This window comes from Indicator indicator, chromosome Z (assembly GCF_027791375.1).
Source record: "Indicator indicator isolate 239-I01 chromosome Z, UM_Iind_1.1, whole genome shotgun sequence".
Taxonomy (NCBI): domain Eukaryota; kingdom Metazoa; phylum Chordata; class Aves; order Piciformes; family Indicatoridae; genus Indicator; species Indicator indicator.
In genome coordinates this window covers 43,122,818-43,149,752 of record NC_072053.1, presented here as the reverse complement: position 1 = coordinate 43,149,752, position 26,935 = coordinate 43,122,818, and the positions used below count along the sequence as shown (strand labels likewise).

General features: G+C 38.7%; 1 protein-coding gene across 1 annotated transcript; it reads left to right on the top strand.

Moving 5' to 3' along the window:
* Window positions 1–1,287: 1,287 nt before the first annotated feature.
* On the top strand, window positions 1,288–26,491 carry TTC39B (tetratricopeptide repeat domain 39B). The gene is made up of 16 exons (XM_054397430.1): window positions 1,288–1,419; window positions 3,321–3,397; window positions 4,425–4,492; window positions 10,334–10,398; window positions 10,570–10,675; window positions 12,068–12,133; window positions 13,758–13,866; window positions 14,690–14,757; window positions 14,845–14,904; window positions 15,218–15,379; window positions 16,458–16,549; window positions 17,581–17,701; window positions 19,758–19,869; window positions 23,305–23,422; window positions 25,300–25,416; window positions 26,395–26,491. The coding sequence occupies exons 1-16, from the start codon at window positions 1,301–1,303 to the stop codon at window positions 26,489–26,491; spliced, it is 1,557 nt and encodes a 518-aa protein (XP_054253405.1). The 5' UTR covers window positions 1,288–1,300.
* The last annotated feature ends 444 nt before the right edge of the window (window positions 26,492–26,935 follow it).

Genomic DNA, 26,935 nt, shown 5'->3' with positions numbered 1-26,935 from the left:
AAGTAAGGGACTTCCAGGTACTAATTGGCCTAGAAGATTACCACCAGGAATTTTTCTTATGGTGAGGATGATGTGGATTTGTGGAACAAAAGAGAAATAATAGATCAGACTTTTTTTGGACTAGAGAACTTCTGTGATGGGATGTGTTGTAGGGTGGATAAAATCTCTTATCAAAATTGTATTGTTGATTTTATTGATTGTTTTTGTTATATTGTTAATTTTAACTTGCTTGCTTTTATGTATGCAAAAAATGTTATCGATCAATACTGTGCTTTTTAGAAAAAGAGAAAAAAGGGGGAGATGTAGGAGGAGAGCTACCTTTGAATGACTTTGAGAAGGCTATGTTTTTTCTTTGAGTTAGAAAAATACACCATATCAGTAACTAAGAGAGAGACTAGGCAGGATTTGGTTGGATATGTTGAGAAGCTTGTTTGCTAATATTAACCTATTGTATGCTTTGCTTAAATGCATGTCAGTAGAAAAGTAGCCAATTAGGATATGACAATGCTGCATTAGAAAAATCTATAACTTCCCTATTCTTCCTTTTCCTGCTGATAGATTTGAAGAAGCCCTTCTTGTTCTCTTTTACTTTCTTTGCCAGTTTTAGTTCTAAGAGGGCTTTGGCCTTCCTTGTTGCCTTCCTACTTGCCTTGACAACTTCTCCATAGTTCTCCCAAGTGACAAGTCCTTTCCATAAACTGGAAATTTCTTCCATGAGATTTTCTTCAGAAGCTCCTTGCTCATTTATGCAGGTCTCCTAGCATATCTACCTGATTTTTAACTCAAAGGAATGCACCTATCTTGGGCTTGGAGGAAGTGGCATTTTAAAATTGACCAACTTTCTTGGGCTACTTTATCTCCAGAGCATTTATGTGGGATTGAGCGCACATGAACTGACTTCTGTATGATGCAGATGCAGATTTTTATGTGAATCAAGTAGTAACATTAGAAGGATGTCTGTAGTTCTTGACTGAGATTTATGCCAAGACTTTATTAGCTAAATTAAATAGATATCCCATTTATAGTGTACTGGCATATAATTAATTGCAAATGTTTGTGTAACCCATTTTGGATATTTTATGGAACTTGCTTTGACAGAATTCTGTGGTGACAGACATGTGGCACCCAATAGAAGATGATACTTGATAGGTCTGGTTCTCTCTTCCGTTGCTTTCCTGCTTTTTTACTTCAGTTTTTTAATAAATTAATCCAAGCATCTCAGAGTTATATTTTGTATTGTAATATAGAGTTTTGCATAAGTACAGGAGATTTTTGTGTTTGCCCTAGGTCTAAGGATAGTATGTACCATGCCCTTGGGTACAGCACTATTTTAGTTATGCAAGCTGCTATGACCTTTGAGCAGCAGGATATACAGATGGGAATTTCTACGATGAAGGAAGCTTTGCAGACCTGCCAAAGGTAAGTCCAAATAGTGAAGGGTTATGAGGTTCTTACTCCACTAAGTGTTTGTAAGATATTCCAGCTGTCTGTATGCTTTCAAAGCAGGCTGTTGTCAGTATGATAGCGATCTAAATTTGGACAGATGGATCGAGTCTCTCTATTCAATTATTGTTAAGGAGATGTTTCCTACTATTGTGGAAAAAAGCAGATTTGCTAGACCTGGATATGTATAGCCTCTAAAATTAGTTAAATGGTTGCTTTGCTGTGTAGACCCACATGTAAAATGACACTATGTGATTGAACTTCCTGAGCTATTTCAACTAGTAATTTTTTGTTTTCCATGAGTATCAACAATTTAAAAGCTCCATATTTTGAACTTTCACCATGAAAACATTATTTTTTAATAAAATGTTTTCAAAGGTGGACTCCATGGTCTAGTGAGATTAACTTGTACCAATGTTTCTTCTAAATCCAAAGCAATTTTTAAAAATTATTGCTACAAATGTGTTTAGCTCATCTTAGTGTTAAAGGCCTGTTATTCCCATGAAGAATGATCTTAACCTTTTGCTTCTAGCCTTGTTTGAAACAACAATGAAATAGAGTAAGAGACAGATTTTATTTTTAATTAAAAAAAAATAGAAAATGGGTTGTCAGGGCTAAAGTGCTTAATAAGCCTCTGACAAAACCAGAAGTGAATACTTTATTCTTCTGTATTGGTTCTATATCATATTTGGTAGGCCATAATTTCTCATGAATGGTCTCTGAAGAAACGGACTCGTAAATGTTAGTTTTGACATTTAACATCACCTCCTTAACAATGGCAAGTGTAAAAAAATGAAATGGGACAGAATTATCAGATACTATCTGAAGAAAATAAAGAGTCAGCAGTTCCCTCCTCTTTGATTTTAAGGTGTACTATCAGTTCACAGTTTCATCTGAACTATGTTGTTTAGTTTGTTGGAAAATTAGGAGCCTTGTTTGATTTCAGATAGTTTCACCTTGTTTGATTTCGGATAGTTTCACTAACGGCCTCTATCTCTGTAGGATACAAACTTTGATACATTAGAGCTGTGATGCATTCTGTCACAAATCTTGTTAAAAAATCAAGATGAAGGCAATCAAACACTCTTAAGATGAAGGACTGCCAGAACTACATGTTCCTTAACTGAACAGTTGTTTGGGTATACATGCAGAGTGTCATAATCTCCTTGTCAGGATGCTGTGCTTTTTGATGTGTAGAACAGTGTGAACAGACAATAAGATAAATCTCAGCATGTATAATTAATGACTTTGGCTTATGAAGTAATTTCCTTTTCTGAATATAGGATTGTTTCCTTAGCTTCTTCATAAAGATGAGTTGCTTTCCAAATAGCAAAGTAATTTTTGGAATGCCATGCTAAAATAAACTATGAATTTTTAACATGGATGGTTGAGATCTGTTGAAAGTAAAACATGTGACTGTTGTTGGCATCATGTCTGGCATAAACCACCATAAAATACTGAAGTATTAGTGTTTTCTTTTATGTTAAAAATGGAGCTTATTTGGATTTTCCATTCCAATTCTGAGTGCAAGTTTAAAAAATGGAAAAAAAGTAATTTGTAAAACTTTGAAGTCAAGTTCAAGTGGCTTGTCCAGGGTCAGAGAGACCTCTGCAGCTGGTGGAAGTGGAGTGGGGGCTAAATTAAATGCATGATTGGAACATAATTAAAACTGGATAGGCTTCCGATGCAGTTATGTGCCAGTAGCCGTGGTTAAACTGTTCAAAGAGTTGCAGCTATTGTCAAATCATCACTGTACTAAAAATGTGTGTAGATTATGATTGGAAATGGTTATGAATGATTAATAATTACATTCAGGTTTGTGTTGAAATGTGGTTCATGTTTTGTGGGTTTCTTTTCTTCACATATGACTGATTTAGATTCAGGAAAAGAAACACAGTGGTGGAATCCTTGTCCAGCCTAGTTTCTAAACAGTCAATGGATCAGTTGAGTGAAGGTGAGTTGTTTATAGCAGAATTAAAATATGAATTGAAAAAAGTTCAAAACCACCCTACTGTTATGTATGAATCTGATTAACTCTGTAACATTGTTAGTGTCTTACTATAATAAAGAAAACAATTTTTTTTTGTCTCTAGATATGCATGAATTAAGAAAGGAATGCCTTTCATAACATATTGTAGGAGAGCTCCCAAAAGTATAAGAATTGTGGATACTGTGTATTATGTCCTTATAATTAGTTGCATTGAAATCTGAATATATTAACAATTTTTGTGCTTGTCTGTTTTGCCTCAAGGTGTTTTAGGAAATGCTATCAGTACATTGTTCATGGCTCTGAAAATGCTGGTCGCCTATTTCTGATTCAGACAGAATCAAGTATGAATTTTTTTCTAACGTGACTCAAAAGATTCCTCTAATATTGTGCACATCAAACTCGCCATGTGTGCGCTGTACATACAAAAGCCTTGTGCATGTGACTGGTCTTGCAGCATGGGTGCAGAGTAATTTGTGCCATGTGTCTTAAGTCAAATGTACTTCACTGCTGCATGAGGACAGAAAAACTGCCCAGGGCTTTCAGTTCGTTGAACGTGATTTTGTGAAAATCCATTCATAATGTCTTACTGGACTTATGAAAAGCTTGAGCTGCAGTAAGTGTTACAATTAATCTGTAAAATCTTTTTTCTGAGATGTGGAAGGAGGGTTGGAAGACCTAGTTGCTATAGGCTGATTTTTAAACTTAGGATCAGTGGAAATTAGAGATGATCATCCACCACAATGACAAGTAGCTTTTGCCCTAGACTGAAGTCAGCTGTGCCAAGATCAAAGTTTGAGGAGAAATGAAATAGAAGAATTCTGTTGGGATTTGTGTGTTACAGCTATTATTCAACAGTTACCAATACAGCAACAGCAGACTCTTGCTTTTTTTTTTTTCCCTTTTCTTGGCAGCATTTTGTTTGTTCTATTGACCCCAAAACCAGAATATTGACAACTTTGCTGACAGTAAGCAACCTTTCTTTCTTATCTAGAGGAAATGCATGCTGAAATCTGCTATGCTGAATGCTTACTACAGAAGGCAGCTCTCACCTTTGTACAGGTAAAGTCAGTTGTTTATTTTATATCTGTGTGGCAGTTTAATGTAAAGATTTTAGTACTTTTAAAACATAATTTCCACAACAGAGATGGCATTTAAACACCAAACTAATAAAGTTATTTCATATGAAATTTGAATCATGAAAATTAATTTTTAAATTAATTATTAAAATTATTAATAAAAGATTAATCACAAATTTATATACAGATTCTAGTGCACGATTGTGAATTATATCCCATAACTGATTTTGTATGTACAATTTGAACCCAATTAGAATATTTACAGAATTAATTTATAATTAAAGAATGAAGCATGCAATTCCACCGCTTGTCCACCGGATGGCGCACTCGACAAGACGCGCACGGCTTTACCTACAGGGAAGAGTTACAATGTGTCAGAGGCAATTGGAGCAGAGGTTGAACTAGGTGTGGGCTTTAAACTGAATGTTAGTGGGTGCCGCCTAAGTGGAAGACACACTGTGAAACATACACTGTGTCTGTTGTTTGTAGTGAAGCTAGTTGCTAGGCTATACTAGCAGGCTACCGCCTGCCCGGCTTGCTCCTGGGCTGGTCCATTCTCGGAGGGGCGCTCCCAGGGCTGAGGCTGCAGCTGAGCTGCTGGCGGGCGCACGGGGGGGCTTCCCTCTGGACAGTAACGGGGGCAGTCTTCTCCCTCCGGCAGAGGCGAGGGGAGTGAGGCATAGACTCTCTGCCGGTCAACAGATTTCCCTTAGAGGGCTTGGGCGGTCCCTTGGGGTTGCGGTCCCCTGGAGCTGCTGCCTGGGAGCAGAGGGGGCGGTGCGGAGAGGTCCCCTGGTGCGTCTGTGGCAGCCGGCGCTGGTCCCTGTCAGAGGCTCGGTGCTTGCAGGGCTGGTGCAGGCTCTTGGGGAAGCGGCCCTGGCGGAGTCGGCCCAGCGGGGCGGGACGACGATTCTCTGTAGGTGGGCTCAGACGTCTCCAAACCTGTGCTGCAGCAGGCTGGGCCGTACCCTCTGGGGGTCAGCCCGTGCTGTAGGGGGCATTCAGGGCCAGTGGGGGTGGCCCCAGGGAAAGGGAGTGGCTATGGCGGTTCCCTTTGGCTCAGCTCGAACTGAGAAGCGATGCCGATTCTTCTCAGTGACTTCTTTCCCATTTTAAGGCTATGAGGCAGTCCTTTGCTTGGCTCGAAGGAGCTAGGCGGGACTCTCGAAGTCCTGACTTTAAAATACCCTGGGGTTTACAGGGTGCAGAGGGGGCGGCTCCCTTCTCCCGTGATGGTGGGGTCACGCAGGATGCGGTTGGGTGCTGTTACTGCTTTCCGAGCTAGTACGGAGGCACTCTGGCTCGTTGTCTGCTGCTTATGGCTGTAGCAGATGTTTGGACTGCTGGGGTTCAGGCTAGTCCTCCCCTGACTGGGCTAAAGGCTTACCCTCGGGGGTCCTCTTTAAGACACAGTGGGCTCTTCTTCTGACTGGTGAGGCTGGTGATACGGCGCTGGCTGTCTATAGCTTCAGCGACGGACTCTCCATTGCAGTTTTCCAGGGTGGGGTCTGAGGTTCGGCAGCCCTTCCCAGGGTTCTTGAGGATGCTGGCTTCACTCTGCACTGTGGAGGCTGTTAGTATGCATGCGAGTGGAGCTTAATAGCAGAGAGAGAGCTTGGTAGCAAAGAGAGAGTGACTTGTTTACAATTTGGCGTAATACTTGTAACTTTCTTGAGGCTGGGTTTGGCCAATGGGCACTCTTGTCAACTACCAGCTTTAGCCTATAGAAGACGTGAAGCTAGAATTATGCCCTTCCTTGGCAAGAACTTGAGCATCCCATGTGATGGGTACATGTAGTTGGTTTACCTCTGTGGCAGTTTAGGCTGGGTGCCTCCTGTTACTGCCACATAAGCTACACTTCTGGTGCCGAGTGTCCAACCCAGTAAGGGAGATGCAGGAAACGGCGTATTTCATAGAATCATAGAATCAGTCAGGGTTGGAAGGGACCACAAGGATCATCTAGTTCCAACCCCCCTGCCATGGGCAGGAACACCTCACACTACATCAGGCTGGCCAGAGCCTCATCCAGCCTGGCTGCAAACACCTCCAGGGATGGGGCCTCAACCACCTCCCTGGACAACCCATTCCAGGCTCTCACCACTCTCATGGTGAAGAACTTCTTCCTCACATCCAGCCTGAATGTCCCCACTTCCAGCTTTATTCCATTCCCCCTAGTCCTATCACTACCTGATATCCTAAAAAGTCCCTCCCCAGCTTTCTTGTAGGCCCCCTTTGGATATTGAAAGGCCACAATAAGGTCACCTCAGAGCCTTCTCTTCTCCTGAACAGCCCCAGCTTCTTCAGTCTGTCCTCATAGGAGAGGTTCTCCAGCCCTCTGATCATCCTGGTGGTCCTTCTCTGGACACGTTCCAGCATGTCCAGATCCCTCTTGTAATAGGGGCTCCAGAACTGGACACAACTCCAGATGGGGTCTCAGCAGAGCTGAGTAGAGGGGGAGAATCACCTCCCTCAACCTGCTGGCCATACTTCTCTTGATGCAGCCCAGGATCTGGTTGGCTTTGTGGGCTGCAAGTGCACATTGACAGCTCATGTTGAGCTTCTCATCCACCAGCACCCCCAAGTCCCTCTCCTCAGGGCTGCTTTCCAGCCAGTCACTGCCCAGCCTGGATTTGTGCTTGGGATTGCCTTGACCCCGATGCAGGATCCTGCCGTTGGTCTTGTTGAACCTCATGAGATTGTGGGTTTGTGCCCACCTCTCCAGCCTGTCACCTGTCCACCTGTCCACCCTCTGGATGCCATCCCTTCCCTCCAGCATGTCTGCTGCACCACACAGCTTGGTGTCACCAGCAAACTTGCTGAGGGTGCACTCAATGCCACTGTCCATGTCACCAACAATGTTGTTGAACAAGACTGGTCCCAGGACTGATCCCTGAGGGACTCCACTTGTCACTGCCCTCCACTGGGACATGGAGCCATTGACAGCCACTCTTTGGGTGTGGCCATCAAGCCAGTTCTTTATCCATCTCATGGTCCCCCCATCAAACCCATGTGTCACCGGTTTGGAGACCAGGATGTGTGGTGGGGGTATTTCTACCCATAAATCCTGTGGCCAATCAATCCATCTGCAAAGTCATTCTCTTCGTCTTTCTTCCCTCTCTGCTCCCACGGGAGATGCTCGCTATTGGGTAACAGTGGGGGAGTATCCTCAAGGCCTCTATGGCCTGTCTAGGCCTAATGCCAAGAGAAGAAAGGAGGGGGGGGGCAGTCTCAGACCTGGCCAGTCTGAGACTAGCCCAGCAGTGGGAAGCGGAAGAAAGAGTCCTGGGGGTTTTGGGTAGACCCTTAGGTGGGAAGAAGGGAAGAATTGAGAAGCCTTTGGGTGTTATGTAAGGGACTCTGTATGCTTTGGGATATCCTTGGCACTATGGTTGTAGGTTTTTTTTGTAGCTTCACCAATTGCTTTTCCATTTAAACTTTCCATCACTCTCCAGTCCGTTTGTGTGAGTGTCATTCTTTTGTCCTTCTCGGGGCAAGAGAGGATCTGTCTGGCCCCAAACCAGCAACAACCTCTTAGAAGGCAGGTTGGGCTTGTTTATGCCGTCTGGCTGGTGCCTGCGCATTTGTCCCCCTCAGCTCTGGGCTGAGTACCCACTCCGGAAAGGAGGGTGGAAGAGGGGATGTGCCAAAACATGTTGGGACAAATTTTACAGTATTTGGGACATAATTCTGGGCATATGGTGCCTTCACTACAATATTTCAGTCTTATACAGATGGTATGTTTAAATCATAGTGTTCTAGAATACACTGCTTGGAAGGAACCTTTAAAGGTCATCTAGTCCAACCACGCCACAATAAGCAGGGACATCCCCCAACTGGATCTGGTTGCTCAGAGCTCCATCAAGCCTCACCTTGGAGTGTCTTTAGGAATGCAGGCTCGCCCACCTTCCCAGGCCACTTGTTCCCATGTTCCACTACCCTCAAAGTAAAGAACTTCTATCTAATGTCCAATCTAAATCTACCCTTCTTTAGTTCACAACCATTGCCCCTTGTCTTGTTGCTACATGCCCTTCTAAAATGTCCCTCCCCAACTTTCATCTAGGACCCCTTCAGGTACTGGAAGACAAACTATATAAGGTCACTTCAGAACTTTCTCTTCTGAGGGCTGAACAGCCCCAAATAACTTGCATCAGTTCTGACTATCTCCAATACTTGTTTAAAAACATAATCAAATGTGAGGAAACACCTTGTTTGAAAATGCAGGTCTTTAATTTTTTTGCATGAGAAGGATGGAATTCTTCCCAACTAACAAAGCTTCAACTGATACACATTTACCTCCAATTCAGTATCACTCTCCATGTACTTTCGACTTGGTGTCAGGAGTGATACAGTAGTGCATGATTATGAAGAGATCATGCCCTAGCTTTGCTGAGGTAATAGTTCAGTTCACAGAAAGATCTGGTGCTTAATACTGACTGGTACTTTTTGTTTAGCTTGTGGTTCGGGGACTTGATGCTAAGGTGTTTTCAAATTCAATTTGAAATTTGATGACTGAAAACAGGAGATTTTGGTCATACTATTTTTTACATATGTGAGCATTTTACAAATGTATAATGACTATATTTTAGATAATCCCTCCAGATACAGAATTTGAGGAATAAGCAAGGCATAGAGATACTAAGATAAATTGGACCTAAAACATTAATTTGGCATAGGTTTATAAACCAGTTTTTATCGTACTTTGGACAAAAATGTCAGGAAATATTAATGAAATGCAAGCCTTTTCTGTAACTGACTTTTTCTCTTTACTAACCAAGTGGAAGTAACTTTTTTTTTTTAAGCATGGAGAGAATTCTTAAGCAGTTGTTGGCGGTGACTTTAGGACTGTATAAAATGAACAAATCACAAAAACCTTTAGGGCTAATCTGTTATCTTATTATCCATCGTATCTGGGATACATTGCTGTTGACTATAATAATTTACTGCGATGATTATTGTCATGGTCTATGTATTTCATTCTAGTCTGACCTTGATTCATCTGAGTATGACGATATGAATGAAAACGTAGCCATTCAGAAAAAGGCATCAAGAATGCTTGTACTAAAATACTTGTTTTTGAGTGTTCTGTCTTGCATACAAAACAGCTGAGGTCTTTTGAAATTGTGACCATTTTATAGAAGACAGAATTTCCTTTGGGTAACGATTCTAAGTCACTTTTTTGTGCTTTTTTTATTTTCCACGTCATAAATCTGCATGTCTGCAATGCATGCCCAGGTTTGCCTGCTGAATGAATTCTAAGAGGAAAATTCTGACCTGTTGAACTGTTAACCATTGTTCTTTTCAGGAATTTATTTTTGATGGCTAGTGAATTGTGGTTTTATCTTGATTTTTCTAGAGTTTAGTAAGCACATGTGTTGGGTAGTACATGTGGTTACTGTTGATCAGCAATAGGAATTGATTAGTTCAGGGGATTCTTTGGTTTCTTTTCTGTCAGGTTCTGAGCTTGCTTGTCTGTTAGAATCAGCCTTCTGGAATTTTATATAAAAGTACCCACAGCACCATCTGGTGGCAAGCGTTCTTATTTCATTCATATACATAGGAAATTCTGCTAAAACTATGACTTCTTTTTCATTCTACTTTTAAGTTTTAAAATTTGAAACATGCACCAGAGAAATGTTTCCCTGACAAATTAAGCCAAGTGTTAATTTCAATCTCAGAGATAACTCTGCTAAGAGAAAAATGTTTTTAATAGTTGCAGTGACTTTTATGTTATAAATAAATTTAAATGTAGCTGGAAGATTTATATGTATGTGTTATATGTAGCAAGTAAAAGCACAGTTTTGTTCAATCAATTTTTTTATTTCAGGATGAAAATATGATCAACTTTATCAAAGGTGGCCTCAAAATTAGGACAAGTTACCAAATATACAAGTAAGCCGTTAGAAAACTGTTAGATTCAGTGTTGGTATAAGCAGGTGCATTTGTATTAATATCTCCAAAATAAAAATAAATATTTTTGTAGCAGTCATAGTGATTGTAATTCATGCAATTTTTAAGTCACATTTCCCCTTCCCTCTTTTTTTTTCTCTTTTCAATCAAAAGAGAATGTCACCAGGTGCTACAGATGACTCAGGGGAACAAAACCAAGAATGAAACTTATTACCAATTTGAAGGAGGAGTAAAACTTGGAATTGGAGCGTTCAACTTGGTATGACTTCTTGGATTATATAAAGCCCATTGGGGTAATTCTGTAGAATTCTTTCTTTGCAGATACAGTACTTTAATCCTGGTTTTAAAATCACATATTTGTAAAATGGAGAAATAGTCTTTAAAGGTTTTATGCAATATGAAGACATCAGGGCCTTTTTGCGTTATGAAGACAGTAGGGCCTTTTTGCATGTATGCCTTCTAGGATACTTCTAATTTATTCCAAATTGTGTTTAATTCTCTTGGAGGAATTTATGCATGTATTTTTTAAGAGGAAAAGCAGCTACATATACCTGTGTGTATCAGGAATTTTTATGCTATTGGACTGACTGCTTTTATTCTAACAACTCTGTGTGCACCATCACCATTCTTTTGCTGCAATGGCATACTGTAGATTGGCATAGATAATTACAAATTCAGAATAATGAGCAGTAGTTCACTGAGTTTGTACAAAAGAAACCTGCATACATCTGCCAGTATTTTTCTTTACATTTAACTACAGTTGGTTTTTCACACCTGTTCTGGCAGTGGTGAGAGTTGATTTTGGCTGGTATGTTTACTTCTGTATCATTCCAGACCACAGCATGCCAGTTCTCAATATGGTCAGAAGAACTCAGGTCTAGCTGTACCTGCCAGTTTTTAAAAGCAAGCAACTTGTAGATGTCTGTGTTCGTAAGTGCTCTGACGTTCACTATTCCACATGAAGTCTCCTCAGTAAGAAAATTAACAGAAAAGGTCTCTGCTGTGCAGACTATGTTATAGTGAACGGTACTTTCAAAACTGGACCATCAGATAGACCTTCTTGGAGGCTGAGATCTTTATAAGCTTTCTGTGGTGTAGCATGTGGAGAATGCAGTTACGAGCAGGGAGAGCTAAAGGATTATAACGATAGCTAGTGTTTCTAAAACAAGTATGCTTTCTGGCCTTCTATCTCAATGCTCCCACAGCAGGAACAAGTAGAGCTTTTGTTGATACCGTTGTGTCATTTGATTGGGAGTAAACAAAGATGCCAGTTATAGATTTTAAGTACTACCAAAGCAGATAATACTTTAATTCCAAATGAAACACTCAAACAATTCTGGTCAGCCGAAGATGGAAAAATCCATCATTATCTGAAAAAGCACAGCTGGACCTTGTCTTGGTGTTTCCATACTGGATGATCATTAAACTTCTTGAGTTTTGCTGAAGCTGTAGATTTGATTGTATATTGTTGATCATACAGGTCTGTTTTTGAGTTCTTTTGTGCTTTACTTTTTCACTAATGTGTAGAGGCATTTAACATAGTACTTGGTGGTTTTGGCTCAAGTTTATAATGATCTTATGTGGTTTTGTTTTGTTTGTTAATGCATATAAGTTTTAATTGGTCTTACTTTTGTCTTTTAATGTATTTCAGATGCTGTCACTTTTACCAGGAAGGATCCTCCGGCTTTTAGAATTTATTGGATTTTCTGGCAATAGGGTATTGGATCTCATACTTGTTGTTTCAAATTGATCTTTTCTCAAATAGTCTTGAAGTATTTAACAACATATATTTCACGTTAAAAGCATAACCGTCTATATTCTTTGTCCATATTACAGTGTTGTTAGAAAGACAAGAAGTCAGCTAGATGATGCTGGCATAAAACCCATATTGTGATATCCTGATCTTGGACAACTATGGGGAAAAAACCAATTTGCTCCAGAGAGAGTTTTCAAACTGCAATTTCCTTTCCTTTTCCTGATCCTCAAGGACAGGATATCAGGTTTCTGACTGAATAACTGAACATTACATTCAGGAACTAATGTTTCTCATACTGGTAACTGAGGGGAGAGACGCAGGTCTGTGTTCTTCTACCCACAATCCCAACCTGTTTCTTTTGGAGAAGGAATTTCTGAATATCAAATGTCACGGTGAAATCTCAGTACATCTTTTTCTTGTGGATGAGTATAGTATTTATAATCACATTCTTGTTTTTGTAAACCTGGCCTTGTTTTCTAAGTATTGTACAGCCCTTTAAAAATCTTTGCCACCCATAAAAGGTTAAAAATTCCCAAACCGAATCAACTCACTGAATTATACATAAGTAAACTTCAAGTTATTAGTGAGACAAAGAATCACTATATGGTCTTATGTAGTTCTATTTACGTAAAATTAGACTTAAGCAGAGACCTGTTTGATGTATATCTTCCTGTGAAAGACCTGGTTTGTGATGAGTCTTTTCTGTAACACACATTTTTGCCCTGACTAAAAAGGCAATAAAAGCTGAAAGGTGAAAAAACCCAAACAAACAAGTTGGAGTATTGCCACATATTTTGGTATGGTGCTTGCATTTCCCTATAACTCCTCAAGTTGTTGTCCAGTAAAGCTCCTGTTAAGTTAGGGTATTTTCTTTTGAGGCAAAATTCTTAAAATCTGGTATGTTTCTGAAGTGCCAGTACTTGTAAGGAGAGAAGATCTGAGCATATCTCAAAAGTCCCCCAAGCAGTCAGGCTGTCATGTAATGGGCATAAACAAGGAAGAACGGGAAGACTTCTCATGTTTTAAGGAATCGAGATTCTGTTCCTTAGTGCAAACAAATTCCATTGTAGCTTCTGGAAAGAGTATCTGTAATTTGATGTGTCAGCAGAGATAATATTTCAATCAGAATCTCAAAATAAATGCTGAATTGATATAAGAGCATTGAGTATTACTAGGGGTTTCTATGAGGGAAGACTATTGCTAACAAGTAGCACTATAGCAGTTGAGAGACATTCTCATGGAATATAAATTTAAAGATGTTATTCCAAAAGGTGCATAAGCAGAAAATCGTGAGAAAGGGATGCAAACCTGTGTGTCTGCATGGTCTGTGTGCAGTTCCCATTTCATCAGAACACTGAAATTCATTGATAGTATTATTCAGTGTTAGCTTATTCTTCTCCTTGCTGAGTGATACCGGCAGGCAGAACTGTTTTGGTAAATGGTTCTGTTCAATATGAGGTAACAAAGTGCTGAATTATGAAATACTTCTGTCTGAAAGGAAAGCTGGATTTGGGGGGAGACAAACTATTAGTAGTAGCTCTGTGTACTGATAGTTATTTCTGCGTGTGTTTGTGATGTTTCTTAGGACTTGGGCCTCTGTCAACTACGGGAAGGCGCATCTGGGAGCAGTTTGAGGGCCATTCTGTGTACTTTCACCCTGTTGGTTTATCATACTTACGTCTCCTTAATCCTTGGTGAGACCCGCTGTGTAGCTGTTCAGTCATGCTACACATTATACTGCATCTATTTGAACCGAATTTCAAAACTGTGGCCAGTTAGCTTTGTAACATGAGATAACTGTATACTTAATTATGAGCTGAAACAAGCAGAAGCAGTGAAGGTAGATACCAACACATTCCGTTTGCAGGGCTGTCTCAATATGCAACAGCAAATACCACAAAACACTTTTAAATTCAGATAAGTCATTATCCATAAATTAACATCAGATACTGTGAAAACTATTTCCAGAAAGAAGTTGATACGCCCAAACAGTTTACATGAAAGTTCAAGCATAAAGAATGAATTTCTTTGCCACTTGGGGCTAAAAGTCACTATTAATGCTGCATCTTTGGCATATATTTTCATGTTCTTTAATTTGGAAATATTTGAGTCTGTGCCTCAGGCTCATCAGGAAATTAAGGAGAACTTCATTTCTTTCAGTATCGCCTGTACTTCATTGCTGAGCTCAAAATTAGGAAAGGAGGCAGCCAAGAATGTTTTCTAACTTGGTAAAGCAAGTAAAGGGATTTAAAAATGTAACTAGGATCTGTAATAAAACAGTTCAAGAATATTCTGTTTCTACTTACAGACATTTAGTATCTTAAGAGCACTCAGTACCTCCAGGACAAGAATTAATTTTTATGGAAACACAATATAATGGAATAATTCTGCCCTTATATAGAAGCAGTCATCCATGTGAATCTGTTCAAGCCATAATATGGTCTGGAACCCAAAATCTTAATATGTGAAACTTGGTTTTTTTTAAGTACATTGAGATTGGTTTGTGATGTTTTCTAGGTACAGGGGAAGCCAACATTCAGGAAGCAGATGGTCTCCTTGAACCCTACCTCCAGAAATTTCCAAATGTGTGTATTCTGTATAGATTTTATAATAGCAATGTTATTCCATAAGATTAAATCAGTAACTAGATATTTTTCTCATCTCCTTTCAAGGGTTCCATTATTCTATTTTATGCTGCCAGAATAGATGTACTGAAAGGAAATTTTGAAAAGGTAATTTTTTTTCCTTTTAAGGTTTTTATTTATCCACTGTTTGACTTAGGGAAAAAGATATATACTTCATCTACGTAGCTTATTTTAGCTGGAGTGACAGTTACCCTCTTATCCCTGTTTATGTTCACTGTCAATATTGATTCAAGCTCTCTCAGTGTGTGAGACTGAAAGGGAAGTTTATCTCATTTTACTAGTTACGTGTTCTCCAGTTGGGTGCTAGGAAAGAATTTGCTTTGTAGCAAAGTTAGGCATGGCTTTCATGTGGAACTGTAGTTGATCCAATTTGCTTCGTTCTTACTTAACTGTGTTGTAGGCGCAGTTGAGGTTCCAGGAATGCATAGCAGCCCAGCAGGAGTGGAAGCAGATTCATCATCTTTGTTATTGGGAACTTATGTGGTGCTTCACCTTCCAACAGAACTGGCTTCAAGCATATCGGTATGCAGACCTGCTCAGCAAAGAGAGCAGGTGGTCTAAGGTAAATGGCCAGGTGGATGTTGTTTTGATATACCAGTAGCCTCTCTACAGTTAAATTTTTATTTCAAGTCACAGAATAAGTGTAATTTTTGCTTTATCTTGAAACCCATAAGCCAAGGCACAATGGCACCAAAATGGTAGATTTAACTGGGTTGTTGAAGAGGAATTTTTATTTCATGTTCTGAAGCACTACGGCCATAAATAGCAATGCTTCAACACCTCTGAAAGTGAAGGTAGTTACTAGAATTGTGAGAAAGAAGAGGGAGAGGAAGACTGTTAACTTGCATCTGAAGTAAAGTTCTAGCACTCACTAATAAAACTTGGCTGAAGAAACTGTGGGTTTTAGTCAATCATAAACAGATGAGAGCACATCTGTTCAGCAGATGCTTTGCAATCTCAAATGAGAGGGCTGCTGGATCTCATGAGAAAAGATGGGGTGGCTGCCTTTCCCTTCTTAAAATGTTTCTCAAGATATGAACCAAGCACGATGTACAAATAATTTTTGATATATCAGTTTTGTTTGTTTTTTTTAATAGTTTTTTTTGTCTGACACATCCAATTCTTCACAAAAGAGGAAGAGAATAGTATAGTCAATGTGAAGTGCAAATGTCTTGAATTAGAATAATGAATGTTTCTGTTTTCTCTGCAAATCCAGTTATTGAACTTTCCTTTGAGCAGTACTTGGGTATTTCCTTCTGGTTTTTTGCAGGCATGTCTCTACATGTAACAGATCATACAGTGACAATAGTAGACTTTAGAATAGTTATGTCATTTAACCTCATCTTTTTTATCAGTGATTTGCATGATAAATTGTCCTGTTCTTTTCAGGAGATACCTTTAGTGTTCTAAGTTATTTTAGAAAATTAATACAGGTGTTAAATATAAAATTATAGTATAAATTATGTGACAAAAAAAATACTAAAGTTCTGTAGTTTCATCTGCCTGAAAATAACTGGAAACACTTTACTGCAGCAAGTGGGGTGAAAAGTTTGAGTCCTTACTGTATTGACTAAGCATAGCCAATTAGGTGTGGTAATATGTTGTTCTTTTTTTTTTCTTTTTTTTTTTTTTTTGAACAGGCAATATACGTGTTCCAGAAGGCAGCAATTCTGTGTATGCTTCCAGAGGATGATTTGAAAAGGACTGGTGAGGACATTGTATCTCTGTTTAGGTAAACATTTATAAAGCAACTATACATGCAATCTTTTTTCCCCTGTATGAAAGACTTTGAATTCATAGAATTGTAGAGTCATCCAGGCTGGTAAGGACCTCTGAGATCATCAAGTGCAGCCGTTTTGCCCCCCACTCCATCAAGTCTGTCACTACACCATTTCCCCAAGAACCATGTCTGTATGGCTTTTAAACACATGCAGGGATGGCAGCTGAACCACCTCCCTGGGCAGCCTGTTCCAGTGTGCCTGACAACCCTTCCTGTGAAAAAAAGTTTTCCTAATGTCCAGCCTATACCTCCTCAGGCGCAGCTTGAGGCCATTGCCTCTCATTCTATCATTATGAGAAGAGACCAGAGCCCACCTCTCTAACCTCCTTTTAGGTAGTGGTAGAGAGTAATAAGCTCTCCCCTCAGCCTCCTTTTTTGTAGACTAAACAACCACAGTTCCCTCAGCTGCTCCTCACAGGACTTGTTCTCCACACCTTTCACTGTCTTCATTGCCCTTCTCCGTACCCACTCCAGTACCTTGATGTCTTTCCTGAACTGCGGTGCCAAAAACTGAACACAGTACTTGAGGTGTGGCTTCACCAACACTGAGTACAGAGGGACGATTACTTCCCTGGTTCTGCCAGCCACACTATTTCTAATACAGGCCGGGATGCTGCTGGCCTTCTTGGCCACCTGGGCACACTGCTGGCTCATATTCATCTGCTTATCAGTCAGTACCTCCAGGTCCTTCTCTATCATGCAGCTTTCTAGCCATTCCTCCCCAAACAGTCTTTGACTGTCTTTGCCTTCTGTGGCTTACTTGCTACTTAATAACCATCAACTTTCCATCTTTTTTTATTTTGCTTTTAACATAGGAATATTTAAAATGCTGCTTCTATTTGCAAATACGCATCCTGCGACTGTGGTCTGAGTGGTGTGAAACAATTTAAGATATTATACTTCAGAGACAAACAATCTTGTAAAATGAGATGAAATAAAAATTACATAAAGTAACTACTGTTTTCCATTTTCTCTCCTTGTAGACAGGTAGATGGTCTAAAACAGAGAATTGCAGGAAAATCTATCCCGACTGAGAAGTTTGCAGTAAGGAAAGCTCGACGCTATGCAAGTTCTCAACCAGTGAAGCTTATATTACCAGCCTTGGTATTTATGCTTGCTTTCTTTTTGCCTTTTTCAAATAGAAAAAAAATAAGTACAATTCATTATACAGGGAAAGAATAACATCATCAAGTAGCCTATGTCTGCATTTCTAAAAATTATTTTTAGAAAGAATTATTGCATTCAACCAGTGAGGTGCTGGATCATACTAACAACAACTAGGAGTCCAAAACCAGAGCTGGAATTTTCATGTGGGGCTGAGAAAGTCACCTTTTAGCTAAAACCCACATGGATTTCTGGCGCTTGTGTTCATGTTCTTTAGCTTCTCAGGATTTCAGTCTGTGTCCTCCAGACTCATTAGAAAGTTAAGGAGTACTTCAGCAGCACCTTCTGTCCTTCTGGTGAAGATGAAGAGTGGTGGCTTTTGGGTTTATGTTCTAGTTTTTTATTGAGTCTGAATTAAAAGTGCAGAAATTAACGATACTTTATTAATGCTATTGAAATTTCCCAGGGTTTTGTTTTCAGAGGCATTAGCAATGCACAGTCTCTTTGTGCACGGCTCTGCTACTTTTCGTATGTGTATGCTAAAATTTTTGTACATGGGTAATTTAGCGACAGCAGAAGATGAAAAACATCATTTGAGAAGGAACTTCGTATGTAAAGCGTGTTGATACAGAAAGAGCAGTCCCAAGAAATTTCACCCATCAGTTTTAAAATTCATTGCATTCTCGATACGTATTAAGCCTGAAGTAATAAAGTTGTTTTGTGCTTGTAGGGCACAGTACTATTCAATTGTGAGTATATGTCTTTGGTCTTGCTGTCAAATCCAGAATCTTTTCATTTAAGAATCTTTCCATCATGGGTTAAGCAAAAAGAAGCATAGTGTATGATGTTACTGTAGTAAGTGTAAAGTAGATAGAGCTACAGAGTTGAAATGAACCAGGTATAGCATAGTCAGTAACACTGTTTCAGAATTTGGCAGAACCGTGGGGGTTTTTTGCCTCTCTGAAAACACACATAGTTACAGCATAACTATAGGTGCAAATATTTCAACAATATGACATTAGGATTCATATTTCAGAGGTGTAATTACAATTCGGATACAGTAGGGCAAATGATACTCTTGTGTTTGCTGAGTAAAGGTCTCAGCAAAATTTTGTTTTGGTTAGCATGAACTCTGTGTGTGGATTTTCTCATTCTTTTTATGAGTGACAATGTGTATTTAATGCATCAAAACAAGCCATTTCACTTACTAATGTATTGAAGCATCTGGGAAGCTTTGTGGCAAGATTTGCATGGATGTTTTAGTTAAAAAAAATAAGACTTTTGTTGGAAGTGTATGTTGGATGTGTGTACCGGAACCATGGTTTCATCCAGAAAGTTCTGTCTACAGTTGCTCTGTGTGGAAGGTAACAGCCTATAGATTATAGCATCTGTATATAAACACATGCCACAAGTGTGTGTTTCAGTGTACACATCATACTCTGTGTACATGCACACACTCAGAAACACACATGCAAAATTATGTATAATCCTGTAGAAAGTAACTGCTTTCAGTTGCTGCTTTAGTTCATATGGCAGAGGCCACAAGCTGAACCTGAAATACCTAGTGTTGCTGATGTGTTACATGAGTGATGGTAAACTATGACATGATAAAATCTGTTCAGTTCCTTTTAAAAAGATCTATGAAGACACAGGATACAACACATTATAAAGATGTCAAAATATTCAAAATTTAGAAACCCGGGTTAGGTTTGCCTGCACACATTTAATGCTATTTTGCCTCTCCTATGTGTAGATACTCTTAGGCAACTTTAATTAAATTATTATTAAGGTAAATGTGATGGTCTTTGTAAACTTGGATGTCACTGACAGAATGTCCCCTGCTCATTGTGGTTGGTTATTTGAGGTCCTACAGATACTTCTGCTAACAGGCTTCAAAAGAGTGAGTGTTTTTTCATTTTCATATTGTTTAAAACACATTTTTGTAGGCAATGTTTTTATGTACTGAAAATATTCCCTCACAGCTTTCCAAGGCTTACTTTTTAGTTAAATATTTATACAATTCCATGAGTTTGTCTGTTTTGGGTTTTTTTGTCAGGAAATGATGTATGTCTGGAATGGCTTTGCAATAGTGGGCAAAAGACCAGACCTTACTGAAAATTTACTGGTAACGATTGAAAAAGAAGAAACTGCTCTACAGAATGAAACTAGTAAGTGACCATGTGGAATTAATAAGCTGGTAAAAATGCTGAGTGGGTTTGCTTGGGTTTTTTTGTTTGTTGTTTTTTTCTTTTTTTTTTTTTTGCTTCTAGCTACTAAGGTGTTGTAACTGTTGACTCTGGCAATGTATTTTAAATCTGAGTATGGAAATTTTATAGATGCAGAAGAGTTAGTGGTGGTTCTTCAATATGTTCTTACCTCAGCTTGATTCATGCTGCAGAAGACAGAAAACTCAAGGATGCGAGGTTATTAGTTACAGAACTTAACTGATTCATTCTAAGACATTCCTGTTTCTGAGAGGGTTCTTGAAGTGTATTTCTTAAATGTCTGAAAAACACTTTTTCTAAACTAATTTATACCACACTTTAACTTCATTACAGAGGACACATACTGAGCGGAATGTGACTAACTATAAAAGAAATAACGAAGTACTGTGTACGAGTCTGGTTTTTTTACTTTCTGGCAAAATGAAAAACTTGCTAGTTGTAAAGTAAAACATTTTTAACAAATGAATTTTGACCATGGTTTTAGATCTTGATATATTTGAAGCATAAATGTTTAAGGTAGTGTTTAGAGAGTCAGTCTGCAACTTATTCCTAAAGGAACTTAAGTTCCATTATTACAACAGGTTTGCTGCAGAAGTAACTGATTTATCATATATTATCAAGTGAGTGCAGTCATCTGTCACATGAACTTCTGGGTAGACTTCTCTTTTGAGCTCTTCTAGAAACTTTTTTACTCTTAATTTGCTAAAAATAATTTCTGTTAACGCAGAATTTAATCACATTTATCAACAATGTAGCAAAAGTTAGTTTTCATAAATCATAGAAACATTTCAGTTGGAAAAGACCCTTAAGATTGTCAAGTCCAACCATTAACCTAACACCATGGGTCATCCAACCATGTCCCAAAGTGCCACATTTGCACTTTTATGAACACCTCCAGCGACCGAAACTCCACCACCTCCCTGGGCAGCCTATCCCAATGGCTGACCACTCTTTCTGTAAAGAAATTTTTTCTAATATCCAATCTAAACCTCTGCTGGCACAATGTGGTGCCATTTCCTCTCATTCTGTTGCTATTTACTTGGGAGAAGTAACCAACCGTAACTTCACTACAACCTCCTTTCAGGTAGCTGTAGACAGCAGTCAGTTTTCCTTTCAGCTTCCTCTTCTTCAGACTAATTGATTCCAGTTCCCTCAGCTGCTCCTCAAAAGATCTGCTCTCCAGACCCTTCACCAGCTTTGTTTGCCACATGACAAAAACGTTAAATATGAAATGTGAAAATACATGTAATTACAATTCACATATAAACTAAGGTGATGCATCAGAAGTTATGTAAGTACATACGGTAAATGCATAGTGGTAGAATCAGGATAGTATGATAAACTAAATAACTTGCAAGGCTAAGACTAAATTGGGCCCCCTAATTTTATTTTTTAGTGTTATTCTTTGCTCTTCTGTAAAATCAGTAGAGAGCCTCTCAAATATTTTTCCTTTTTGTTGTTGTTATACTAAAATCAAAATATAGCGATGTGAAAACATCTGCACATAAAGTAATACTGCCATGAGTTCTGCACAGAGGGTTCTGGAAGAAGCTATTGGGAATCCGTTTCTGTATGATGCAGAGGCCTGCACTGTATGTGCTAATCACTTGTAACAGTGAAGTAAATTTCCTGTTCCTTATCAGAGATACCCCAGGTACCAAATTAAAAAGACTAGAAATAAAGCTATTATATTTTTCTTCTGGAAATACATAGTTTACAAGTAGGATGTCATACAGAGACATATTTGGGTTTTATGCTTTCTATATATTTTTTTAGCAATAACTGCAGTCAAACATAGTTTTGTTTTGGACTTTGTGTCTCTTAGACTGGTTTGCTTTTAAAGGTAGGGACTGAGACAAGATAAAGACTCATTAACCAGAATTTCTGCTGAATGGAAACCTAAAGCAGACTATGTCTAGGATGCAATATTGTTTTAAGAGACAGCTGTTAATAGTAGGTAGTTTTGAAGGACTGCTAAGGTGCTGTAAAAAAGCATGTTAATAATACACAAAGGTCATTTAGGGACAGAGACTTGCTGGAGAAAGCTCTTCCTGTTTTGTTCACTTCCAATGAACAGACACAGCAAGGAGGCTTTCATGGGTTGAAACTGGTTTACTCCTAAAAATAGAGTAGAAGGAACAGATAGAAGACATTAGAAATTACTTTTTTTTCCCCTCAAGATTTCCGGAAGACTTTTTTTCCTCACTGTTGTGTCATCTCCAAAATACAAGAAATGAAGTTCCATCTTCAAGAAAAAAATAATTTCTTGTGTGGTTTATAATTCCGATAATGATATTTCCTCTTGTATATAGGACTGCAAGAAAATAATTCTCCCACATGTATTGCCAGGATGTCTGTTAAATTGGCCTGTGCATTTACTGTCATTTATTTGTCAGTATTTTGGCATAAAATCTTTTCTTCCTGTGGGGAAATATTGGAGAGATACTAGTTGAAGTTGTTATTAACTGGCAAGCTTTCACTGACATCAGTGCTTGCCCCTGATAATTTCAATGAATAAGTCCTTTAGGAGGCAGTCACATCAATACAATAACTTACCCTACTGAAAAAGGCTAAAAGGAACACAAAATACTCACCGATTGTGCTTGTACCTGTCGCTAAAAGCACTGTCTGTCAGAATGTATCAAGACTTTCTGGGTTTAAATACAGAAATAAGCCTGAATGTAGCAGCAAAGCACTTCACTGGATCCTAGGATGCATTAGTCTTCCATGTTTCAGAGCTGTGTATGTAGGGGGGTTCTGGCAGGCAGTTAAGAAAAAGATTAACATGACCTTAGAGAGCTGGTAATTAGTTGTAAACAACATGATCTGAAGGGAGAGTGTTTTGCTTCCTGAATTGTTAATAGATGTACTGCCATCTGTCTATCCATATGTGTTTTCTCTTCTTTCTTTCCTTCTCTGTACCCAGCAAATGCTATAAACCAAGGCAACAAAAAAGGACTATACTCATTAAAGTTGTATTTCTGAATTGCTTCACAGAAGTTCTTTCATCTGGTATTTTTTAGTTCTGTTGAGCCTTTTCCTTCCTTGAACTTTTGAAGTTTTACACACTACTAGTGAAGCTGTTGGAGAATGCTGGAAGACCTCCGGTAGCACCAGTAACACAAAAAACCCAAGAACATGCCAGGATGCTATCCTGCAGAACTTTACAGAAGCATTATTTGCAGTACAAATTCAGGAAACCACGTTTATGAGTATTCCCAACAGTATTTAAAATAATGCCTGAGAGTTATGTATGGTTTCAGATATAAATCTGAGAAGCAAGATCCTGAGTCTGAATACATATTCCTTACTAAAAGTCCAATTCTCCTTTTCATGGTGTCTTGAAATTGTTGTTGATTGTCTTGCTTTTACTTTTAGATCACAGTGAGTATTATATGGATGATGTGTGCATGTTGCAGTTACTGAAGGGCCTCTGCCTGAAACACTTGGGAAGACTAATGCAAGCGGAACTGTGTTTCAGTAGAGTAATTCAAAGGTAAAAATAAATAGACTTTTAACCTTTGTAGCTTTGGGTGAAATTTCTGATAATTCTGTTAGAATTTTGAATAATTAAGCTTCAACATCCTGTTAAGGAACTGGAGGTAAAACATCTCTGAAAGTAGTTGGAGAACTACAAAGCTTTGCTAGTATTTTTCTATGGCAATTTAATATTATATACCTTTACATAAAGGTGATGTTTTAGACCAAAGAAATCAAACTGCATTTATCTAAATACATTTGGAATTTGTGTTTTTGAAGAACTGTCAGTATAAGCAAAGATAATTCACATGGACTTCCTGGTTTTTCAAGATTTAGTACTTAAGTCGTTAATACTTATCTGTGAAGATGAACAATTGCTGAAAACTTGTTTTGTCTGAAAACTTGAGCGCCTGGGTTAGGATTTACCAAATACTTTGTATAACATTGAGTCATGTACTGATTGTAGTTGTAAACCTTTTAGACTTTGTAGATTTGGATGAAAAAGCAGTTTTTACACATATATTTTTCTCATAAATTGGGGAAATTAATGATAATTTGTATGTATAATTCTATTGCTTGTTATAATTTTCTTGCCATCTTGCCTTCTCTTGCCATTTCTGAGGTCCCAAATGAGTTTAGTCAAGCACGCTGCTGGTTATAAGGCAGTAGGTTTTGATTGGATATAAGTTAAAGTAATGCTGTTTCTGAAAATCTTACTCTAAAGGTAGCAGACACAGTACCTGTCTTTGCCTCTGGGGAGGAATAACACCATGCACCAGTACGGGCTGGGGACTGACTGGCTGGAAAGCAGCTTGTCAGAAAATGCCATGGGGATCCTGGACATCACAGTCAACCCCAAATTGCAAAGGCACATTGCTGGCTCACGCTGAATCCCAAGCTGTTGGGGGTTGTACATTTGCAATGAAGGTGGTCAACTGTTTTCCTGAGAAAAAGGAAGTCAAGGGTGATTGTCCTTCCTCCTTGCTGAGGACTGGTGAGGCCACACTTGGAGTACCACGTCTGGTCTTGGACTCACTGGTATGAGAGGGCCATGGACATACTGGAACAAATCTAACAGAGGGACACAAAGATGATTAAAGGATTGAAGCATCTGTCATATAACAACAAGCTGAGGAGTGTTCAGCCTGGAGAAGACTTGAGGGGTTATCTGAAGGGATATTAGAGGGAGGGGTGAAAGTGAAGTACAGGAAATACTGTTTAAACTTAAGGAGTTGGTTGTTTGGGTTTTTTGGTGTTGTGTAAATCTCAAGTTGGTCAAACACTGGCACACGTCACACAGAGAGTCTGTCGAATCTCTATTCTTGGAGATACTTGAAACCTAAGTGGACACAGTTCTGGACTGACTGATGTTGCTGACCTTGGTTTGAGCAGGGGATTGAACTAGGTGATCTCCAGAGATCCTTCCAGTCATAGTGTTCTGAGAATTTCTTGTATTCAGGAAAAGTTCAATGTTCTTCTCTGCTAATTTGCTTAGACAAGCTAGGATAAGTAGATTTGAGTTCTGGGTGTGGAGAAGAAAAGTGTTTGTATTGTACTGTTAAACCTAATGAATGCTGGTTTTATCTTCAGTTTTGTTCCTGGATGGTGGGGATTTTTGAGCTGTAAGTCACTTTGGGAACTGTTTTTGTGGTACCTTGGACACCAAAATACTAACAAAGTAGGAAATAATTTTTTTCTCCTAGAAAGTCATGTTGGCAGTATTTTATAGCCACTCTTTACAGGTATAATTAATATGCACAGAGTTAACCAGTAAAATAGGTTCTAGAGTGTTTTCTCTGGCCATATGCTCTCATAAGCAGTGATTGCCTTTAAAAATCGGTCACTCAAGGAAGGATTGTAATTAATCACATCTGTATTTTTCTGGGTTTCCAGTGAGAAGCAAATAAAATATGATACTTATTTGGTGCCCTTCAGCCTATATGAGTTGGGTCTTCTGTACAAACAACAGGATGAGAGAGAAAAAGCAATAAGATACATAGAAACTGCAAAGTAAGTGGATTTTTTAAAAAAAATTTATTTTGAAGTGTGCATCAGTCCATAGCTTAAGAATAACTGAGTAACTTCAGCAGTGAAAGCATGTGTTTTTCTTCCTGCCAGTCTCTTTGTAAAATACAATTATAAATCTGTGTCAAATGTAGTTGAATTTTAAATCTTCAAGAAACTGTCATTTGGACAGTAAACAGTATTGAAGAAGAAACATCAGGAAGGGAAGGATACCTCCTTTCATTTAGGCTTCAGAGATGCTGAGGCTCCACTGCATTCGTGGGATGGGGCTGGAGAGTCCAGAGAAAAGATCTAAATGATCTCTGTCCCAAAGAACAGCTCTAAAACTGCACTAAAGATGTTAGTTGGTGTAGGTTAAAAGCTTGCACTCTTCTGACCACCTCCATTTTTCCTTTCACATTCTGATGCAGAAGAGCTGTAGAGAGCTAAATTTCCTATAAAGCAGCATGTTCGCTTCATCTGTAGATTGTAGTACAGGGTAGAATTTGCCTCTTGTGTGTACAGAGAAGAATATACCAGTCATGCAATAGTGTTGTAAGTGTGAGTTAGGAACAATCTCCTAAAAGCTTTTTCAGAAACATTACTTTCTTGCTTTTTTTACTTTGTTTTGATTACATTACCTGATTTCCCTACTTTGTTACTTCGTGTTGTTTTGAAGATGAACACATGCTTTCAGCTAATAGCCTTTCTTTTCCGTAGTCTTCTGGCTGGTCTTTTTCACGGCAAACTTCAGTAATTGGGAGGGCTGTTGAAAGGATCAAAATAAATGAAGGAGGAACTGTCTGTACTGATACAAGTGTCTGCTCGGTTTGTGGATGTAGTTTTAAATGTCTCATCTGTGTATTGGCCTCCGTTTCCTGTTGAAGGAAAGACAACTGTTAACTCTGTTACTTCAGTGCATGTATGAAGTAGAAACAATCCAGACCAAAAATCTTTTTCTTAAAATAACTTTATTGTTTCCAGAAACAACTACAAAGAATACTCTATGGAGTCCAGGTTGCACTTCAGAATTCATGCAGCACTTGACATCTTGAGGGTATCATCTGCTTCAACACCTTGAATGAGGATGGATACATTTCATGATTACAATAGCCTACATGATTTTTTCTGCAATATTTTTTAGTCATGGAAGAATTGTTTTCTGTCATCTCTGATTTGATGTATGTCATTCCTTCAGACTCTTCTTTTTCTATGTCTCTCATATACTGTATCTACTTGATACTTTAAAGAAGACCTTATATTTTGTTTGATAATTTAATATTTGACTTGAATGGGGGATATTATTAAAAAAAAGGTTGATTGTGCAATAAAGTTTAATGCAAACACTTTATTTTTTTATATGAAAACTGATACTGTGTTTATGCCGTGAACCTGGTGACAATTTCTCTATATTTTGAAGGTTTGGGTTTCTGTAATGTGCTTGAGACCTTTTACCTCGGGAACAAAAATGTGCTGTCTGCAGATAACCTTACCCACATTTGGTCTGAAGATTGTGTTCCAGAGT

What these genes read in the sequence shown, in the direction of transcription:
- TTC39B (XM_054397430.1), top strand. Translation starts at nt 1,301, where the DNA reads ATGTACCATGCCCTTGGGTACAGCACTATTTTAGTTATGCAAGCTGCT. An exon ending in AGCTTATATTACCAGCCTTG is followed by an intron (nt 17,702 to 19,757) that starts GTATTTATGCTT and finishes TTTTTTTGTCAG; the next exon opens with GAAATGATGTATGTCTGGAA. An exon ending in AGATACATAGAAACTGCAAA is followed by an intron (nt 25,417 to 26,394) that starts GTAAGTGGATTT and finishes TATTGTTTCCAG; the next exon opens with AAACAACTACAAAGAATACT.